The 15,970-nt window shown below is 40.1% G+C and overlaps 1 protein-coding gene across 3 annotated transcripts; it reads right to left on the reverse strand.

Annotated features, from left to right (window-relative positions):
- Positions 1-6,083: 6,083 nt before the first annotated feature.
- LOC123908318 (probable acyl-activating enzyme 16, chloroplastic) lies at positions 6,084-15,405 on the reverse strand. Of its 3 annotated transcripts, XM_045958928.1 has the most exons (8): positions 14,982-15,403; positions 13,296-13,463; positions 7,895-8,106; positions 7,394-7,512; positions 7,003-7,152; positions 6,840-6,907; positions 6,640-6,745; positions 6,084-6,526 (listed from the first exon to the last, which is right to left on the reverse strand). In XM_045958928.1, exons 3-8 carry the CDS (start codon positions 8,076-8,078, stop codon positions 6,491-6,493), a joined length of 663 nt encoding a protein of 220 aa, XP_045814884.1. In that variant the 5' UTR covers positions 8,079-8,106; positions 13,296-13,463; positions 14,982-15,403; the 3' UTR covers positions 6,084-6,490. The 3 variants fall into 3 exon arrangements, with proteins under 3 accessions (XP_045814884.1, XP_045814883.1, XP_045814885.1); XM_045958927.1 differs by lacking the exon at positions 13,296-13,463 and having other exon boundaries at positions 14,982-15,405; XM_045958929.1 differs by lacking the exons at positions 13,296-13,463; positions 14,982-15,403 and adding an exon at positions 12,944-13,287.
- Between the last annotated feature and the right edge of the window lie 565 nt (positions 15,406-15,970).

The raw sequence follows: 15,970 nt of genomic DNA on the forward strand, positions 1-15,970 counted from the left end.
CAGCGAGGGACATTAGCTCAATTTAGGAATACCGAGGGACATAAGTTCACTTTAGGGACATTGAGAGACATAAGCTCAATTTAGGAACACCGAGGGACATAAGCTCAATTTAAGGACATCTAGGGACATAAGCTCAAATAAGTTCAAATAAGGGATATCGAGGGACATTAGCTCAATTTAGGGACATCTAGGGACATAAGCTCAATTTTGGGACACCTAGGGACATAAGTTCAATTTAGGGACACCGAGGGACATAAGCTCAATTTAGGGACATCAAAGGACATAAGCTCATTATAGGGACGTCGATGGACATAAGCTCTATTTAGCGACGTCGAGGGACATAGGCTAAATTTTGAGACTCCGAGGGACATAAGCTCAATTTAGAGACACCGAGTGACATAACCTCAATTTAGGGACACCGAGGGACATAAGCTAAATTTAGGGACTCTGATAGACATAAGCTCAATTTAGGGACAGCGAGGGTCATAAGCTCAATTTAAGGACATCGAGGGACATAAGCTCAATTTAGGGACATCGAGGGACATAAGCTCAATTTAGGGACATCGAGGGACATAAGCTCAATTAAGGGACATCGAAGGACATAAGCTCAATTTAGGGACGTTGAGGGACATAAGTTCAATTTAGGGACACCGAGGGACATTAGCTCAAATTAGGGACATCGAGGGTCATATTCTAAATTTGGACCTCGAGGGACATTAGTTCAATTTAGGGACACCGAGGGACATAAGCTCAATTTAGGAACACCGAGGGACATAAGCTCAATTTAGGGACACCGAGAGACATAAGCTCAATTTAGGGACACCGAGGGACATAAAGTCAAATTAGGGACTCCGAGGGACATAAAGTCAAATTAGGGACTCCGAGGGACATAAACTCAATTTTGGGACATCGAGGGACATTAGCTCAATTTAGGGACAGGCGAGGGTCATAAGTTCAATTTAGGGACATCGAGAGACATAAACTCAATTTAGGGACACCGAGGGACATAAGTTCAATTTAGGGACTCCGAGGGACATAAGTTCAATTTAGGGACACCGAGGGACATAAGCTCAATTTTGGGACATCGAGGGACATTAGCTCAATTTAGGGACACCGAGGGACATAAGCTCAATATAGGGACAACGAGGGACATAGGCTCAATTTAGGGACACCGAGGGACATAAGCTCAATTTAAGGACACCGACGGACATAAAGTCAAATTAGGGACTCCGAGGGACATAAGCTCAATTTAGGGACATCGAGGGTCATATTCTTAATTTGGACCTCGAGGGACATAAGTTCAATTTAGGGACACCGGGGGACATAAGCTCAATTTTGGGACATCGGGGGACATTAGCTCAATTTAGGGACACCGAGGGACATAAGCTCAATATAGGGACAACGAGGGACATAGGCTCAATTTAGGGACACCGAGGGACATAGGCTCAATTTAGGGACACCGAGGGACATAGGCTCAATTTAGGGACACCGAGGGACATAGGCTCAATTTAGGGACACCGAGGGACATAAGCTCAATTTAGGGATACCGAGGGTCATAAGCTCAATTTAGGGACACCGAAGGACATAAGCTCAATTTAGGGATACCAAGGGACATAAGCTCAATTTAGGGACATCGAAGGACATAAGCTCATTTTAGGGACGTTGAGGGACATAAGCTCAATTTAGGGACACCGAGGGACATAAACTCAATTTAGGGACTCCGAGGGACTCCGAGGGACATAAGCTCAATTTAGGGACATCGAGGGTCATATGCTTAACTTGGACCTCGAGGGACATAAGTTCAATTTAGGGACACCGAGGGACATAAGCTCAATTTATGCACACCGAGGGACATAAGCTCAATTTTGGGACATCGAGGGACATTAGCTCAATTTAGGGACACCGAGGGACATAAGCTCAATATAGGGACAACGAGGGACATAGCCTCAATTTAGGGACACCGAGGGACATAGGCTCAATTTAGGGACACCGAGGGACATAAGCTAAATTTAGGGACACCGAGGGACATAAGCTCAATTTAGGGATAACGAGGGACATAGCCTCAATTTAGGGACACCGAGGGACATAAAGTCAAATTAGGGACTCCGAGGGACATAAAGTCAAATTAGGGACTCCGAGGGACATAAGCTCAATTTTGGGACATCGAGGGACATTAGCTCAATTTAGGGACAGGCGAGGGTCATAAGTTCAATTTAGGGACATCGAGAGACATAAACTCAATTTAGGGACACCGAGGGACATAAGTTCAATTTAGGGACACCGAGGGACATAAGCTCAATTTAAGGACATCTAGGGACATAAGCTCAATTTTGGGACACCTAGGGACATAAGTTCAATTTAGGGACACCGAGGGACATAAGCTCAATTTAGGGACATCAAAGGACATAAGCTCATTATAGGGACGTCGATGGACATAAGCTCTATTTAGCGACGTCGAGGGACATAGGCTAAATTTTGGGACTCCGAGGGACATAAGCTCAATTTAGAGACACCGAGTGACATAACCTCAATTTAGGGACACCGAGGGACATAAGCTCAATTTTGGGACATCGAGGGACATTAGCTCAATTTAGGGACAGACGAGGGTCATAAGTTTAATTTAGGGACATCGAGGGACATAAACTCAATTTAGGGACACCTAGGGACATAAGTTCAATTTAGGGACACCGAGGACATAAGCTCAATTTAGGGACGTCGAAGGACATAAGCTAATTTTAGGGACGTCGAGGGACATAAGCTCAATTTAGGGACGTCGAGGGACATAAGCTCAATTTCGGGACATCGAGGGTCATATGCTCAATTTGAACTTCGAGGGACATAAGTTCAATTTAGGGACACCGAGGGACATAAGCTCAATTTAGGGACATCTAGGAACATAAGCTCAATTTTGGGACATCGAGGGACATTAGCTCAATTTAGGAACAGCGAGGGACATTAGCTCAATTTAGGAATACCGAGGGACATAAGTTCACTTTAGGGACATTGAGAGACATAAGCTCAATTTAGGAACACCGAGGGACATAAGCTCAATTTAAGGACATCTAGGGACATAAGCTCAAATAAGTTCAAATAAGGGATATCGAGGGACATTAGCTCAATTTAGGGACATCTAGGGATATAAGCTCAATTTTGGGACACCTAGGGACATAAGTTCAATTTAGGGACACCGAGGGACATAAGCTCAATTTAGGGACATCAAAGGACATAAGCTCATTATAGGGACGTCGATGGACATAAGCTCTATTTAGCGACGTCGAGGGACATAGGCTAAATTTTGGGACTCCGAGGGACATAAGCTCAATTTAGAGACACCGAGTGACATAACCTCAATTTAGGGACACCGAGGGACATAAGCTAAATTTAGGGACTCTGATAGACATAAGCTCAATTTAGGGACAGCGAGGGTCATAAGCTCAATTTAAGGACATCGAGGGACATAAGCTCAATTTAGGGACATCGAGGGACATAAGCTCAATTTAGGGACATCGAGGGACATAAGCTCAATTTAGGGACATCGAAGGACATAAGCTCAATTTAGGGACGTTGAGGGACATAAGTTCAATTTAGGGACACCGAGGGACATTAGCTCAAATTAGGGACATCGAGGGTCATATTCTAAATTTGGACCTCGAGGGACATTAGTTCAATTTAGGGACACCGAGGGACATAAGCTCAATTTAGGAACACCGAGGGACATAAGCTCAATTTAGGGACACCGAGAGACATAAGCTCAATTTAGGGACACCGAGGGACATAAAGTCAAATTAGGGACTCCGAGGGACATAAAGTCAAATTAGGGACTCCGAGGGACATAAGCTCAATTTTGGGACATCGAGGGACATTAGCTCAATTTAGGGACACCGAGGGACATAAGCTCAATATAGGGACAACGAGGGACATAGGCTCAATTTAGGGACACCGAGGGACATAAGCTCAATTTAAGGACACCGACGGACATAAAGTCAAATTAGGGACTCCGAGGGACATAAGCTCAATTTAGGGACATCGAGGGTCATATTCTTAATTTGGACCTCGAGGGACATAAGTTCAATTTAGGGACACCGGGGGACATAAGCTCAATTTTGGGACATCGGGGGACATTAGCTCAATTTAGGGACACCGAGGGACATAAGCTCAATATAGGGACAACGAGGGACATAGGCTCAATTTAGGGACACCGAGGGACATAGGCTCAATTTAGGGACACCGAGGGACATAGGCTCAATTTAGGGACACCGAGGGACATAGGCTCAATTTAGGGACACCGAGGGACATAAGCTCAATTTAGGGATACCGAGGGTCATAAGCTCAATTTAGGGACACCGAAGGACATAAGCTCAATTTAGGGATACCAAGGGACATAAGCTCAATTTAGGGACATCGAAGGACATAAGCTCATTTTAGGGACGTTGAGGGACATAAGCTCAATTTAGGGAAACCGAGGGACATAAACTCAATTTAGGGACTCCGAGGGACTCCGAGGGACATAAGCTCAATTTAGGGACATCGAGGGTCATATGCTTAATTTGGACCTCGAGGGACATAAGTTCAATTTAGGGACACCGAGGGACATAATCTCAATTTAGGGACACCGAGGGACATAAGCTCAATTTTGGGACATCGAGGGACATTAGCTCAATTTAGGGACACCGAGGGACATAAGCTCAATATAGGGACAACGAGGGACATAGCCTCAATTTAGGGACACCGAGGGACATAGGCTCAATTTAGGGACACCGAGGGACATAAGCTAAATTTAGGGACACCGAGGGACATAAGCTCAATTTAGGGACATCGAGGGTCATATGCTTAATTTGGACCTCGAGGGACATAAGTTCAATTTAGGGACACCGAGGGACATAATCTCAATTTAGGGACACCGAGGGACATAAGCTCAATTTTGGGACATCGAGGGACATTAGCTCAATTTAGGGACACCGAGGGACATAAGCTCAATATAGGGACAACGAGGGACATAGCCTCAATTTAGGGACACCGAGGGACATAGGCTCAATTTAGGGACACCGAGGGACATAAGCTAAATTTAGGGACACCGAGGGACATAAGCTCAATTTAGGGATAACGAGGGACATAGCCTCAATTTAGGGACACCGAGGGACATAGGCTCAATTTAGGGACACCGAGGGACATAAGCTCAATTTAGGGACACCGAGGGACATAGGCTCAAAATAAACCATATCCATTCTGCAATTTCACACCAATAGCCTGCATATGATTAAGAAAATGTGAGAAGAATGTCAAAAAGGACAATCCCTGCTTGAGAGTAATACACATGAGAAGTATCAAACCTCAAAAAACTTGTCGACGTGAGAAGGTAAGCTACCACCACCACTTATTCCAGCCTGCATAGAGAGAGAAGGTTTTGCTTATTATGAGCATAGAAGTCATCATTTTCTACAACTGTACAACAACCAAAAAAAAAAGAGGAAACTGAGAGACAGATAGACTCCAGACATTTGCACATTGGTTTTTTGTTCTTTTGCAAAACTAGAATAACTCATAATTATGCTTGGATTGTGTAAACAATCTCTTGAAAACTCTATTGTTTTTGTCTAACCAAAGGGACCATACCACGGCCACGTCCATCTTCCACACTTAACATTTTTAACTTCTGCTCCTGTTGCATCCTAAGAAGACCTCACCATAGTTTTGTCACATGTGGCAGTCAGTTCACATATGTGGACAGACACGTGGACACTTTGACACATTGACACGTGTATAGTTCATACGGTGTTTGTGACAAAACTTACGGAAATGACCAAATTGAAACCTAATGGAAACGTAAGGGACCAAATTGATACTTTTTAAACGTAAGGTGTAACGAATATCGAGGTCTAACTCGTCCTTACAAAACCGGCTTGTAAGGTGAGGATTGCCTCCTCTTTATAAACTCTTCTCAAGAGTCCTATCTATCTGATGTGGGACTAAATCCCACCGAGTGTTGACCGCTAACATAGGGACCAAATTGAAACCTAAAATAAACGTAAGAGACCAAATGTGTAGTTAAGCCAATAAAATAACTTAATTATAAAGCATGGTAAACAATACAAGACCTTTATAATTCCAATAGCTGAATGGATTTTACTGTAGACAAGTTTCTTTGCCAGCATATGAATAGGAAATAATATTGTGGCAATAATTCTTGCCCATAGCCAATCCAACATTGCATAGAGATAGGAAGGCGACTTCTGATTCTTTATCAAACAGTTACCCAGCAAACATCTTCAAAATTTATTATCTTCAGCCAGAATTAGAAATACTATATACCTGTTTAATCTAAAGGAAAAAAAAAATGAAAAAAAACAGAGGTATTTTTGATGGAATATTATGCAAGTCTGCAACTTAGATGAAGTGTGTGTGAGTGACCAAACCAGAAAGAAATTTAATATTACCGTATTATCGTAACAGAAAAATGCAATCCCACCCACATTTCTCTGGGCTCTTTGGATTATCCCATTTGACAGCCCTTATCGATTTCTTCTTTCTTTTAAATAAAAAAGTTTTTTCTAAAGCATAGACAATCATAATAGATAGAAAGCAAAGAATAATGATTTTGATAATGTTGTTAGAACTTATTCAAAGAGTTGAAAATCAGACCTCATAAATTCGCTTACATTCCATGTACCCTAAGCTGACCCTTATGAATGTCAGTGCAACAAGCTTTCTAACAAGGGAGCTTGTAGAAATCTGCCTCTGGATCCCACTACAGAGGAATCAGGAAAAATAATAAGTGCAATTCACAAGTGGTATTAAATACAATGAACTATATTCATACAATTCCTCGGAAAAGAAGTTACCTGTACAAAGACTCATAAACTAAAGGAACGGAAATCAAGTAATGCGGCTGGTAATGTCCCAAATCATCCTAGAAAAAAAAGAGTACTGCATATTAATAAATGAGGCAATGTGTGTTCTTTGATGACATATCATAGATGAAAAATATGATTTAAGTAATAATACCTTCAAGTTTCTCACAGTTGTATATACTTGGTCAACACCGCGTGAGAAAATGAAATACTCACAAGCTCTTTCATATGCATGCCAAGGAGGCAGCATGCTTAGAAATCTGTCCCCAACTTCAGCAGGTACAATGTCCGAATAAAATTTAATCTAGTCATTAAGACATGATATACATATACAGCATCAGTGCTATGTGTAAAGACAAGAATCAAGCCACAACTAATCTTTCCACAATTAATAACAACAGGCTTTTGGGTCACTGCTTCAATAATTCATAAGCCACGTTCCTATGATAGTTTTATCTACTACTTTTTTTAATAAAAGTCATCATGGCTTGTCTGCAAGAACCATTGCCAAATTGTCACGATAAACTTTATGAAAGATTGCAAACCTGATGCAAAAGATTCTGATGGGTTAGCATAACACCTTTTGGATTTCCAGTAGTTCCACTTGTGTATACAAGGGTAGCAATGTCGTCAGATTTTATTGCTTCAAACACATAGTGCTTCCCTGCAAACACATGAGTTGTAGAGAGCCCGATTACTGCTGCTTTTGGTAATTAACATAATGACCAATATCGTCTCCTTTGCATAATAAATGAACAAATAAAGAAAAAGAATGTATAAAAAGAACAAGAAGAATATTAGCATATCTATCTCAATTGGGACACAGTTACATTTTTGGTTTCTAAGTGGTCATTCCTATCTCAGATTTGCATTAACATCGGGAAATCTCACCACATATTTAGACCACTCTTTTTCTTTTGAATTTTTCTATGGGAACATCCTCCCACTAGCAGTAATTCTTACACACACGGACATAACAAAAGGTAACAATTTATATATACACACACACATAAGATGAACTTGAAGAGAAGATCCAGCTGACATACTAGCATTATGAGACTCAAACAATGACCTGCGGCTCTCTTTTCCAAAATTTATGACTTCCGTGAATGTAAAGATTGGCACTTCCTTGTTTCCTTCATTGACCAGGTTTGATTTTTCTCCCAACAGAAGAATAATAAATCTCATTGAAGCCTTCAAATTAAACGCTTTTGCAATCCGATTAAACATTTCTGGATTATCCACAGCTAGTGCAACACTAAATAACAATTACAGAAGTCAGCAACTATTCTATTGAACCATCAATATAGATCAGACACTTAAAAATATGTACGAAGACATGGCTATTGAAATTTGAAACACAACATCTTCGTTAAAGCGCAAGTTTATGTAAACATTCATGTGTATTCAACAAACTCAAAGCCTCTAATGCATAAGCTCAATTTAAGGACATCTAGGGACATAAGCTCAATTTTGGGACATCGAGGGACATTAGCTCAATTTAGGAACAGCAAGGAACATAAGCTCAATTTAGGGACACCGAGGGACATAAACTCAATTTAGGGACACCGAGGGACATAAGTTCATTTTAGGGACGTTGAGGGACATAAGTTCATTTTAGGGATGTTGAGGGACATAAGTTCAATTTAGGGACACCGAGGGACATAAGCTCAATTTAGGGACACCGAGGGACATAAGCTCAAATTAGGGACTCCGAGGGACATAAGCTCAATTTAGGGACATCGAGGGACATATGCTTAATTTGGACCTCGAGGGACATAAGTTCAATTTAGGGACACTGAGGGACATAAGATCAATTTAGGGACACCGAGGGACATAAGATCAATTTAGCGACACCGAGGGACATAAGCTCAATTTAGGGACACCGAGGGACATAAGCTCAATTTTGGGACATCGAGGGACATTAGCTCAATTTAGGGACACCGAGGGACATAGGCTCAATTTAGGGACACCGAGGGACATAGGCTCAATTTAGGGACACCGAGGGACATAGGCTCAATCTAGGGACACCGAGGGACATAGGCTCAATTTAGGGATACAGGGGGTCATAAGCTCAATATAGGACATCGAGGGACATAAGCTCAATTTAGGGACACCGAGGGACATAAGCTCAATTTAGGGACATCGAAGGAGATAAGCTCATTTTAGGGACGTTGAGGGACATAAGCTCATTTTAGGGACGTTGAGGGACATAAGCTCAATTTAGGGACACCGATGGACTAAGCTCAATTTAGGGACACCGATGGACTAAGCTCAATTTAGGGACACCGAGGGACATAAGCTCAATTTAGGGACACCGAGGGACATAAGATTAATTTTAGGGACGTTGAGGGACATAAGCTCAATTTAGGGACACCGAGTGACTTAAGCTCAATTTAGGGACACCGAGTGACATAAGCTCAATTTAGGGACTCCGAGGGACATAACCTAAATTTAGGGACATCGAGTGTCATATGCTGAATTTGGACATCGAGGGACATAAGTTCAATTTAGGGATATAAGCTTAATTTTAAGGACGTTGAGGGACATAAGCTCAATTTAGGGACACCAAGGGACATAAACTCAATTTAGGGACACCGAGGGACATAAGCTCAATTTTGGGACATCGAGGGACATTAGCTCAATTTAGGGACAGGCGAAGGTCATAAGTTCAATTTAGGGACATCGAGGGACATAAACTCAATTTACGGATACCGAGGGACATAAGCTTAATTTTAGGGACGTTGAGCGACAAAAGCTCAATTTAGGGACATCGAAGGACATAAGCTCATTTTAGGGACATCGAAGGACATAAGCTCATTTTAGGGAAGTCGAGGGACATAAGCTAAATTTAGGGACGTCGAGGGACATAAGCTAAATTTAGGGATTCCGAGGGACATAAGCTCAATTTAAGGACTCCGAGGGACATAAGCTCAATTTAGGGACATCGAGTGTCATATGCTGAATTTGGACATTGAGGGACATAAGTTCAATTTAGGGATATAAGCTTAATTTTAGGGACGTTGAGGGACATAAGCTCAATTTAGGGACACCTAGGGACATAAGCTCAATTTTGGGACATCGAGGGACATTAGCTCAATTTAGGGACAGGCGAAGGTCATAAGTTCAATTTAGGGACATCGAGGGACATAAGATCAATTTAGGGACACCGAGGGACATAAGCTTAATTTTAGGGACGTTGAGGGACATAAGCTCAATTTAGGGACGTTGAGGGACATAAGCTCATTTTAGGGACGTCGAGGGACATAAGTTCTATTTAAGGACGTCGAGGGACATAAGCTAAATTTAGGGACGTCGAGGGACATAAGCTAAATTTAGGGACTCCGAGGGACATAAGCTCAATTTAGGGACATCGAGGGTCAATTGCTCAATTTGAACCTCGAGGGACATAAGTTCAATTTAGGGACACCGAGGGACATAAGCTCAATTTAGGGACATCTAGGGACATAAGCTCAATTTAGGATCAGCGAGGGACATAAGCTCAATTTAGGGACATAAGCTCAATTTATGGACATTGAGGGTCATAAGCTCAATTTAGGGACATCGAGGGACATAATCTCAATTTAGGGACACCGAGGGACATAAGTTCATTTAAGGGACGTTGAGGGACATAAGCTCAATTTAGGGACACCGAGGGACATAAACTCAATTTAGGGACACCGAGGGACATAAGCTCAATTTTGGGACATCGAGGGACATTAGCTCAATTTAGGGACACCGAGGGACATATGCTCAATTTAGGGACAACGAGGGACATAGGCTCAATTTAGGGACAACGGGGACATAAGCTCAATTTAGGGATACAGAGGGTCATAAGCTCAATTTAGGGACATCAAGGGACATAAGCTCAATTTAGGGACACCGAGGGACATAAGCTCAATTTAGGGACATCGAAGGACATAAGCTCATTTTAGGGACGTTGAGGGACATAAGCTCATTTTAGGGACGTTGAGGGACATAAGCTCAATTTAGGGACACCGAGGGACTAAGCTAAATTTAGGGACACCGAGGGACATAAGCTCAATTTAGGGACACCGAGGGACATAAGCTTAATTTTAGGGACGTTGAGGGACATAAGCTCAATTTAGGGATACCGAGTGACACAAGCTCAATTTAGGGACACCGAGTGACATAAGCTCAATTTAGGGACACCGAGGGACATAAGCTCAATTTAGGGAAACCGAGGGACATAAGCTCAATTTAGGGACTCTGAGGGATATAAGCTCAATTTAGGGACATCGAGTGTCATATGCTGAATTTGGACAACGAGGGACATAAGTTCAATTTAGGGATATAAGCTTAATTTTAGGGACGTTGAGGGACATAAGCTCAATTTAGGGACACCTAGGGACATAAGCTCAATTTAGGGACACCGAGGGACATAAGCTCAATTTTGGGACATCGAGGGACATTAGCTCAATTTAGGGACAGGCGAGGGTCATAAGTTCAATTTAGGGACATCGAGGGACATAAGCTCAATTTAGGGATACCGAGGGACATAAGCTTAATTTTAGGGACGTTGAGGGACATAAGCTCAATTTAGGGACATCGAAGGACATAAGCTCATTTTAGGGACATCGAAGGACATAAGCTCATTTTAGGGACGTCGAGGGACATAAGTTCAATTTAGGGACGTCGAGGGACATAAGCTAAATTTAGGGACTCCGAGGGACATAAGCTCAATTTAGGGACATCGAGGTTCATATGTTCAATTTGAACCTCGAGGGACATAAGTTCAATTTAGGGACACCGAGGGACATAAGCTCAATTTAGGGACATCTAGGGACATAAGCTCAATTTAGGGACATCGAGTGACATAAGCTCAATTTAGGGACACCGAGGGTCATAAGCTCACTTTAGGGACATCGAGGGACATAAGCTCAATTTAGGGACACCGAGGGACATAAGTTCATTTTAGGGACGTTGAGGGACATAAGCTCAATTTAGGGACACCGAGAGACATAAGTTCATTTTAGGGACGTTGAGGGACATAAGCTCAATTTAGGGACACCGAGGGACATAAGCTCAATTTAGGCACACTAAGGGCCATAAGCTCAATTTAGGGACTCCGAGGGACATAAGCTCAATTTAGCGACATCGAGGGTCATATGCTTAATTTGGACCTCGAGGGACATAAGTTCAATTTAGGGACACCGAGGGACATAAGTTCAATTTAGGGACACCGAGGGACATAAGCTTAATTTAGGGACACCGAGGAACATAAGCTCAATTTTGGGACATCGAGGGACATTAGCTCAATTTAGGGACACCGAAGGACATAAGCTCAATATAGGGACAACGAGGGACATAGGCTCAATTTAGGGACATCGAGGGACATAAGCTCAATTTAGGGACATCGAGGGACATAAGATCAATTTAGGGACACCGAGGGGCATAAGCTCAATTTAGGGACACCGAGGGGCATAAGCTCAATTTAGGGACACCGAGGGGCATAAGCTCAATTTAGGGACACCGAGGGGCATAAGCTCAATTTAGGGACACCGAGGGGATAAGCTCAATTTAGGGACATCGAGGGACATAAGTTCAGTTTAGGGACACCGAGGGACATAAGTTCAATTTGGGGACACCGAGGGACATAAGCTCAATTTAGGGACATCGAGGGACATAAGCTCTATTTAGGGACATTGAGGGACATAAGGTCAATTTAGGGACATCGAGGGTCGTAAGCTCAATTTAGGGACATCGATGGTCGTAAGCTCAATTTAGGGACATCAAGGGTCATATGCTCAATTTGGACATCGAGGGAAATAAGCTCAATTTAGGGACACTAAGGGACATAAGCTCAATTTATGCACACCGAGGGACATAAGCTCAATTTAGGGACACCGAGGGACATAAACTCAATTTAGGCACACCGAGGGACATAAGCTCAATTTAGGCACACCGAGGGACATAATCTCAATTTAGGCACACCGTGGGACATAAGCTCAATTTAGGCACACCGAGGGACATAAGCTCAATTTAGGGACACCGAGGGACATATTTTCAATTTAGGGACACCGAGGGACATAATCTCAATTTAGGGACACCGAGGGACACATCCAGCACATTACCTTAATATAAGAACATCGATGTTGCTAGCATAGTTCTAAATTGTTGTCTGTAGACATAATATAAAGTCTTCGCAACAGCATTTCAATTACTACTATATTATGCCATAGTATTAAGGGTCACAGTATAACCACAAGTCAGTTAGAAGTATTAGAACAAACTAGGCCAAATTGATGAAAAGACATGATAATTGATTGGTTTGGAGTTTTTGAGAACTCTATTCCTTAGAAACTAGGCCCAATGCAAGTTGGATTGAACAAGCTCCCAACACAATTTCAAATTTGCAACGTCATTAAGTTTAGAAAGAGACCGAATACCAGGGCCACAGTGGAAGGAGTTAAACGAAGTACAAACCTTAACTATACCACTTCTAAATGGATAAATCTTGAAGCATATTTGACGGTTTATAAGTTGTTCTAACTCTTGATCTTCATTGAATTGCTTTTCACATTCATCAGATACATCTGATTCACTCAACTCCGGAATAGCGTTTGAAGGAACCTTACATGCATTTGCAATAGCCTAGAACAGAAAAATGAAAGGAATAAAAAGAAAGACAAAAAAAATTAAGATATTAAAACAAATATGAAAGGAATAAAATAAAGTTTAGCTTCCAAATATTCCTGATCTCATTTTATGGAATCTACAATGTTCTTATACAATAAAATATGGAAATGCAAATAAATAGCAAAACAAAAAGATTCACTTCTTTTCTCAAATCTGCTACACACCTTGAGCAAAAGATGGCTAGAAACTCTATCTTCTTCTCGAGTACGAAGCCCCTAAATAAAATAGTTTGCAAAATAAATAAATATAAATATTTATTATGTGTGTATGGTGGTTAAGGAGAAGCTGCTAAAATACTCCCACTTATCACTTACAAATTGGGAGTATATTAACATCCTACACCTTTTTCATTTGGACAAAAAATCCACTCCTTTCCTTTTTTAAAACAGCTTAATCGGCAGGTAGTAATGTAAATTACAATTCCTATTGTGGTCGCTTGGAATTTTTCCTTGTTGTTTAAACTATTACCATTGACAGAAACCAGAGATGGTTGTTCTTCATGTGAAATTGAAGACTGGAACACAAAACAAAGTGAAATCTCTTCACATTTCCTTTTGGTATCTCTAGTTATTAATTATTATCCCTGACTCTTATTTTCCTTCATTTATCAACTGTTTGAATTGATTGCCAGTTACAACTTTGCTTCTCAATTTACTCTTTTCTTAATTCAAAATTAATCAAGGATATAGCAGTATTGTTCTATCTAATGTTACTTACTAGCTTTATCTGAGGGTTATTAAATTACTCTAGTTATTGTACCACACAAAACTGTTAACTCAAACTTCCACAAGTAACTAGCTCTGATTTCCCTATAGAAGATAGTTAACTACCAAATGAAACTGCTTATTTCCACACATTTCCAAAACATATTCCCTACATTAGATTTAATGGCAAGACAGAAAAAGAAAAAAGAAAAAAGCTGAGCAGACATTGAATGCAAAGATACAAGCATCTTAACTTCATGAAAACTTTACACTGCTACAATGAACAATGAATGTGGCTACAAAAACTTTCAACTATAATTATATCTCATAATCCTAAGTAAAATCAATGTTGAAGCATCCCCAAAATCAGATGAAAATTATATATGGACAGTAAAAAAATGTCATTTTTAATCAATGATGAAAACTTTACACTGCTACAATGAATGTGAATCGAATCTTATCATAAATAGTAAGATAATATGGCAATAAAAAAAATGTCATTTTTAAGTAAAAAAACCAAGTGAAATAACAAAATGATAAGCAGATATATCATATATGGACATCAAATTAATTCAAGATTCAAATCATACATCATCAGACAAAAAAGAAATCATATATATCAAATTAATTCAAGATTCAAATCGAAATAAAAACCAGATCGAACGATTCATTACAAATTGTTGATGAAAATTGTTCATCTAAAACCTAAAAATCAAAATCAGAAAATCGCAAAAAAGAAAAAAGAAGAGAACGGATAGAAACGATTTACCTGTTATCAGCGGGTTTGGAATCAACTTTAGCCTTCGGCATGATGAAAAAATCGAAACCGGAGAGAACGAGTTACGCGAACGAGTCGAGTGAGCGAGTTACACGAACGTGTTGTGAGTTTTTTTAGCGTTGCGTATTGATGAATGACGGAGAAGGAAAGAGCGTCTCAAAGAGAAAACAAATTGGGCAGAATGAATCGATTATGAATTAGTGATAATGAAAGATTAAAGTAGCGATAGTGAAAGAGATAGAAAGAGACTATTTGGGGATTATAATCGATTATGAACCCTAATCAAGAAACTATCTCTGAATTTAGAGTTAAAAAGGAATGTTGTGTTTCAAAGGAGTGTGAGAGAGATAGAAAGAGAGAATTTGGGGATTGAGAGATTTTGAATTTGGAGAATGATTTATGAATTATGAGTTTGTTGTGATTTCAACGTTGAATAACTAAGATTTCAAATCAAACCTACCGTTTTGTTTTGTCAAAAAAAAAATCAAAACTTTAGTGTTTTTTTTTTCTTTCTGCATTGTGATGTTAGTTATAGGATTTTGATTTATTTTTCTAAATATGGAAAATTGGGTTAGAAAAAAATTTAATGTTTAAAAAGTTAAATACACTTATTTCGGTATATTATTTTTACTTTTGTTTTTTTAACATGTGTTGTTGTTGCATATGTTAATATTTTTATTTTTTTAATTAAAAAAAACAAAATTAAAATAAAAAAGAAAGGTATTAAAAAAAAACCAAAAATTTAATTCAATAAACTTAATACCTGAAGAACTTAGAAAACTCAATTATATTTTTCATTATGAATTCCAAAAGAATTCAATAATTTACTTTCTGGAGAACTTGAAAAAATCTTAGTTTTGATCATGAAGGACTTTTAGGAGTCGAAACATCATCATCACTTAAATCTTATTTAAAACCCTAAATTGCGATCTTGCCAGCGACATATCGGTTTTTTGGGTAGATGAAACCACAATGTAAGT

The sequence above is a fragment of the Trifolium pratense genome, linkage group LG2 (assembly GCF_020283565.1).
Source record: "Trifolium pratense cultivar HEN17-A07 linkage group LG2, ARS_RC_1.1, whole genome shotgun sequence".
Taxonomy (NCBI): Eukaryota; Viridiplantae; Streptophyta; class Magnoliopsida; order Fabales; family Fabaceae; genus Trifolium; species Trifolium pratense.

Coding starts and splice junctions, on each gene's coding strand:
- LOC123908318 (XM_045958927.1), bottom strand. CDS start 15,022: ATGCCGAAGGCTAAAGTTGATTCCAAACCCGCTGATAACAG. Junction 8,107..14,981: donor TCCAAACCCGCTGATAACAG/GTAAATCGTTTC, acceptor ATTGTTATTTAG/TGTTGCACTAGCTGTGGATA. Junction 7,513..7,894: donor GTTTGAGTCTCATAATGCTA/GTATGTCAGCTG, acceptor ATGTGTTTGCAG/GGAAGCACTATGTGTTTGAA.